This window comes from Lolium rigidum, chromosome 6 (genome assembly GCF_022539505.1).
Source record: "Lolium rigidum isolate FL_2022 chromosome 6, APGP_CSIRO_Lrig_0.1, whole genome shotgun sequence".
Classification (NCBI taxonomy): domain Eukaryota; kingdom Viridiplantae; phylum Streptophyta; class Magnoliopsida; order Poales; family Poaceae; genus Lolium; species Lolium rigidum.
Window position 1 is genome coordinate 162,030,586 of NC_061513.1, and position 6,369 is coordinate 162,036,954.

A 6,369-nucleotide genomic window follows, 5' to 3' on the forward strand; every position below is an offset into this window, starting at 1 on the left:
CGATAATGGTCTGAAAAAGCTGGGCTGCACACTGGATTTGCTGAAATGGAAGGCACAGGAAGGTGTAGCTGACTTAAGATTTGAAAACTTGCTGAAAATGTTGAAGAATATGTTCCAAAGAATAACGAGTTGCCCGCTAGTACGTACGAAGAAAAGAAGGTTGTCTGCCCTCTAGGTTTAGAGGTTCTGAAGATACATGCATGCATCAACGACTGCATCCTCTACCGCGGTGAATACGAGAATTTGAATGAATGTCCGGTATGCACTGCATTGCGTTATAAGATCAAAGGCGATGACCCTGGTGACGATGTTGAGGGCGAGAAACCCAGGAAGAGGGTTACCGCCAAGGTGATGTGGTATGCTCCTATAATACCACGGTTGAAATGTCTGTTCAGGAACAAAGAGCATGCCAAGTTGTTGCGATGGCACAAAGAGGACCGTAAGTCGGACGGGGAGTTGAGACACCCCGCAGATGGAACGCAATGGAGAAAGATCGACAGAGAGTTCAAAGATTTTGCAGCTGACGCAAGGAACATAAGATTTTGTCTAAGTACAGATAGCATGAATCCTTTTGGCGAGCAGAGCTCCGGCCATAGCACCTGGCCCGTGACTCTATGCATCTACAACCTTCCTCCTTGGTTGTGCATGAAGCGGAAGTTCATTATGATGCCAGTGCTCATCCAAGGTCCGAAGCAACCCGGCAACGACATCGATGTGTACCTAGGGCCATTAGTTGATGAACTTTTACAGTTGTGGGGCAGACCTGGTGTCAGTGTGTGGGATGAGCACAAAGAAGAGGAATTTGACCTACGAGCGTTGCTTTTCGTAACCATCAACGATTGGCCTGCTCTTAGTAACCTTTCGGGACTTGTCAAATAAGGGATACAATGCATGCACGCACTGCTTACATGAGACTGAAAGTGTACATTTGCCAAATTGTAAGAAGAACATGTACCTTGGGCATCGTCGATTTCTTCCGAAAATTCATCCAGTAAGAAAGAAAGGCAAGCATTACAACGGCAAGGCAGATCACCGGCCGAAGCCTGCGGAACGCACTGGTGCTGAGGTATTTGATAGGTCAAGGATTTGAAAGTCATCTTTGGAAAGGGTCCTGGCGGACAATCAGTTCCGAAGGGAGCTGACGGGCACGCACCCATGTGGAAGAAGAAATCTATATTCTGGGAGCTAGAATATTGGAAAGTCCTAGATGTCCGCTCTGCAATCGACGTGATGCATGTTACGAAGAATATTTGCGTGAACCTCCTAAGCTTCTTGGGCGTGTATGGGAAGACAAATGATACAAAGGAAGCACGGCAGGACCAGCTGAAAGATCGAGATGTCGCCTAGAGGGGGGGTGAATAGGCAATTACAAACTCTTGCGGATTTGTCTTGTAAGAATGCGGAATTAAACTAATGTTTAGTTTACAAGCACAAACCCTAAATATGCTAAGCTCAACTAAATGTAACAATGGCAAGTAGAGCTAAGCAAGATAGGCACAAGATATATGTAGCACAAGTGATAGCAAGATATATGTACTTTAAGCACGATGGCTATCACAAGGAAAGAGAGCTCGGGTATAGAAATAACCGAGGCACGCGGAGGCGAGGATGTATTCCCGTGTTCCCTTGCTTTGCAACAAGGTACGTCACGTTTGGAGGAGTGGAGGTCCCACGAAGGATTCCCCGCGCCACGAAGGCTCACCCTATTCTCCGAACCACACCCACGAAGGATAATGGCCCTTTCCTTATGGTTAGCTTTTCCTCCGCTCCGGAGATGGCAAGCTCCACAACCACTTCACAAGCTCCACGAAGGAGAAGCCCGGGCCTCTTCACAATCTTCTTGAAGAGATCACCGGAGCACCAACCGCCAAGCCAACTAGGAGGTTTCCCTCCAAGAGTAACAAGCTCACGGTCTCTCACTCGAACTAATCGTGGTGGAGAGCTCAACACTATGCAATGATGCAAATCAAGAACACTAGAGGTGTTCAAGTCCTTCACTCTCAAATCCCACCCAAACAACAAATGCTAGGATGAGATTGGAGAGGAAGAACAATGGGGAAAGTCAACAAAAGACTCCAAGATCTAGATCCCAAGAGATTCCCTCACTTAGAGAAGAAATGGATTGGTGGAAGTGTAGATCTAGATCTCCTCTCTTAGATCCCTCAAGAATGAGCAAGAATGGTTGGAGGAATCAAAGGGGAGAGCAAGTTCTTCAAATGCAACAATGGAGGAGAGAGAATGGGAAGAACTCACTACAAGAGATCTGATATACTGTGACGAGCTCAAAACGTCATGCAATAGCAGTAAACGTCACGGAAGACCCCTCAGTGACGTAGTTTGAGCGTCACAAGCATCGTCACGGAATCCCCGCCACAGATTACTTTCTCGTGACGCGGCACGCCAAAAAACGTCACTGAGCATGGATGATGTCATGTGTGATGTCAGCATAGAGGAGACCATCCTATGGCTAGGAAACGTCATGGATTAGCGTCACAGATGTGAATGACATCATATGTGATGTCATTTCATTAATTTAGAAATATTCCTGGTTTTTCGAATTTTTTATTTTTTATTTTAAAATTATTTTTCTTTTCATTTAAGAATATTTATTTATTTTGAAAAAATATTATTTTCCCAATTTTTGTAGGTATTATTTTCAAGAATTATTTTTTGTATGCAATATCAATTTATTTTTATTTAATTTTTTAATTATTGCTCGCAATAATATTTAAATTTAATATACATTACATTGTGAATCAAAATTAATTTTGAATGCCTATGACAACATATACTCGAATGCCATTGAAATCACAATATATATTACGTCACAAGCAAATATAATCTCACAGCCAATTATCCTATTACAGAACTAAACAAGTTAAGCACTATAAAATTGACATAACTAAGGACGAGCAAACTAAGGATCGTAGAATAGCAGCACCATCTAATGTAGCTTCCGTGCACCATCATGTATGGTGTCAGTTCTGGGTAGCATGCTTACGTAAGAGGAAGCTAATAAGGTTGTCTTGTTCCTGTTGCTTCTTTTCATATGCTTTATTCTTTTCTTCTTGGCTCTTCTTCATAGCCGACAATTCTTCTTGTTGCTTCCTTTGCATCTCTTCAAGTGCAGCCTCTTGCGTTTCACCTCTCTCGATTAACTGTTGTTGGTACATCGCATTTGCATCTAGTGCCTCTCTCTTCTGTTGTTCAACCTTTTCTTCTAACTCTCGGACGCGTTCTTCAGAAGCTGATGTCCTAGACCTCCCAGATCTTGATTGGTACTCCATGGTTGAAAGGAAGGTGCTTGAGGAGCTGTGCTCTTTGAGAACTTGCGCCACAATATGTGTACTAGACACTGGTTGCTCATCTTCTCTTTCTGCTTCATTCCTTTTCGTTTCCATATCAGTCTGGAAAAGAAAAGCATATTTGCTTAGGTTAAATAAGAAGCCATAAGCACATGCAAAAAATATAATTTTCTTTCATGAAGCAAACAGAACATCAACAAGTTATCAAGTAACCAGTAGCACATGAACAACTAAGAGTACATCAACCGACGGCACAACAAGCAGCTAATGACATAGCAAACTGCCAACAGCACATAAAGAATCAGCAGCACAACAAATAGCCAACGACGTAGCAAGCATACAGCAACAACTGTTATTCATGTAACCAAAAATAGAGAGAAATCTTACATAAGCTTCAAGGGCAGCGGTGCTCATGCATCCCGTCTTCCTATTGGTATGGGTTTCTTTGAAAAACTCAATGGGACTAGGGTCCTCATTGTTGTACTTGTCTTTTTTCTACCATATGTAGGAATTAATATAATTAGTATTCCAAATATGAAAGTTGCCAAAATGTGCAGTGGCCAACTGTAGAAAAATAGCGAAGAAAATGGGCGGTATACTTACAAGTTGGTGGAAATGAGAAGGATAAGACCTAGAGCCTGTAGTTTGGTGATGCTTCACAGCTTCTCGGTTCTTCTTGTTCTTGGCACATATTTCCTATATGAAGCAAATGAATTTTAGTACTATAAGTAGCAATGAATATACGTAGTCTGCAGTAATACTTTATCAATGAAAAACACATCTGCCTCTGTTGATTAAAAAGGAAACTACACTTTCCAAGATCTACACTTTGAAACAGAATTTTCAACAGTATGTGGAAGTCTATTCCCAGCCTTAAAAAAATATAACAGTATATTGATCAGAGTTGTAGTTCTATTTCTGAGATTTGTTCGCTAATCAAACATTACTAGAGTGCCCACACGGTTTCAGTTGGTACGAACCTTGTTCCTTTCATCTGACCATTTGTCAACAAGAGCTTCCCAATTTCGTTGACCAACTTTGGGTGGCTTACGAGATAATGCTTCTTCACGGGTACGACCCATAAAATAATCCCTCTTCAATATGTATCGTTGTTGTCGAACACCCTTCTGGAGTATCTTTGTGCATACACCTCTGGACACCTCCTCTTTTGGATCCATTTCAAAGTTTTTCTAAAAGCAAAGAAAGAAAGATAGATCACTAAACAGATAGCAAAGCATGTGAAAATGGAAATGAAAAGAACGAAGGAAAAAGTCTCACCACAACATGACCAATAGCTTTAGGAATATGATGGTCTAGGCCTTTTTTGCTATAATCATTCCAATGTGTAGCAACATGCATGATGTTGCTGCGGACATGTACACCACACTGAGAAGAAAGCTTGGCTGCTTGTACAGGGTCAAGAGGCCTCACTCTGCCAGCTGAGAAATCAATCTTCATCTTCCTCCCTCCGTTTCTTTTTGCATAATCATCTAAACCATGCCCCATGGTTGGTCTACGTTTGACTCTCATTGAGGTTTTTGGATTAGTTGGACCACTAGAGTATCCTAAAGCATCTATGTAACAATTTAGCAGAAAATGAGGAAATATATTATTTCAAATGGAAACTAGAAAGCAGACAGTACGTATTAAGATATGACACTGCATATACCGTCATCTCGTAGTGTAACAGTGTTATCAATTTGGTGAGAGGTGTCTGTCATGTCTTGAGAGTGTCTGTAAATTTGGTAAGCAGACAGTACTAGTGAGCTCAAGGTGGAAGAAAGGTCTATTTATAGCTAGGAGCAAATAAAACCGTTGGGAGGAAAAAGACAAGAAAAAGGCAAGAAAAACGGGCAGAAAACATGCCCAGCCGGCGGGCCAGCCGGCTGACCGGACCAGGCACTGGGGAGCCCGGTTGGCAGCCCGGTCGAGCCGGCCCAGCAGCCGGGCGGCAGCAGCGCGCGCTGGCGGCGGATAAGGCAAGGGGCGCGCGGGGCGAGCGGCCCAGTCTGGGCGAGGCAGCGCGCGGGCGAGCAGGCCGCGTGGGCGGCGGCGGCCCAGTAGCGCGCGAGCGGCCAGGAGGGCAGGCCGCGCGGGCGGTGGCGGCCCAGTAGCGCGCGTGAGAGAAGGAGGCGGCCCAGCTGGAGCGGGCGCCCGGTCAGACCGGGGGCAGCGCCGAGCAGGCCGGTCACGGACCGGGCCAGCCGCCGGTCGTGGGCCAAAAGACCCCTGGAGGCGGCCCGGATGGCACCAGTGCCGGACCCGGTCGCGGACCGGGTGGGCCGGTGGCTGGGCCGGTCGGCCGGCCGGCTCCCTCCCCTTTTTCTCTTTTTCTTTTTATTCTTTTCTCCTCTTTCCTTTTTCTTTAATAACTATTGCTCCCGAACTCCGATTCGCATGAAACCAATTTTGTTGGAAAGATAACGACGAATAGAACCCCAACATTTTGGAAATATGGAGACTCCTCTCAGAACATTTTAGATGATTTTAGAGAGGGAGTCTCCCACCGTCAAGAACCGGTGAAGACGTCCGAACTCGAAAACGCAATAGAAGATGCACGCGGATTCCGTTTTCGATGAACTTGGGCTTGTTGTAAAGCTAGCAACAAGCTCAAGAACCTCACACAGATAAACACCAAGAAGAAATAAGGATATGCAAAGTATGCAAATGATTGAACTCCCTAAGACGATGTGATCAAGTTACACAACCGAGAGCCCCTCTTAATAGTGCGGCTATGTATCCTATAATCTGGTCTCCCATCAACCACCTTGAGACCGGTAAAAGGAAAAACCTAGCAAAGTCATACCTTTGTCTTGCGCATCCCGCTTGATCTTGATGATAGCTCTTCAAGCTCCATACAAGCCGGTATGCCTCAACTTGATCATCGTTGCTTCGTGAAGACTCACAAATGCTCCCCCATACACCATGATGGGAAAGCTCCATAGATGTACATCTTCACATGTCCATTATCACCAATGGACGGCAAGCTTCAAGCATGTGATCCACTTGAGATGCTCATTGATACGTCCAAAACGTATCTACTTTCCCGAACACGTTTGCTATT

The 6,369-nt window shown here is 44.6% G+C and overlaps 1 protein-coding gene across 1 annotated transcript; it reads right to left on the reverse strand.

Moving 5' to 3' along the window:
• Positions 1–2,821: 2,821 nt before the first annotated feature.
• LOC124663485 (vicilin-like seed storage protein At2g18540) lies at positions 2,822–4,875 on the reverse strand. Its single transcript, XM_047201181.1, has 5 exons — positions 4,584–4,875; positions 4,286–4,495; positions 3,909–4,001; positions 3,693–3,800; positions 2,822–3,407 (listed from the first exon to the last, which is right to left on the reverse strand). Exons 1-5 carry the CDS (start codon positions 4,833–4,835, stop codon positions 2,979–2,981), a joined length of 1,092 nt encoding a protein of 363 aa, XP_047057137.1. The 5' UTR covers positions 4,836–4,875; the 3' UTR covers positions 2,822–2,978.
• Between the last annotated feature and the right edge of the window lie 1,494 nt (positions 4,876–6,369).

Coding starts and splice junctions, on each gene's coding strand:
- LOC124663485 (XM_047201181.1), bottom strand. CDS start 4,835: ATGAGAGTCAAACGTAGACCAACCATGGGGCATGGTTTAGATGATTAT. Junction 4,002..4,285: donor GGTCAGATGAAAGGAACAAG/GTTCGTACCAAC, acceptor TGCTTCATATAG/GAAATATGTGCCAAGAACAA. Junction 3,408..3,692: donor CCGCTGCCCTTGAAGCTTAT/GTAAGATTTCTC, acceptor TTTCTTTTCCAG/ACTGATATGGAAACGAAAAG.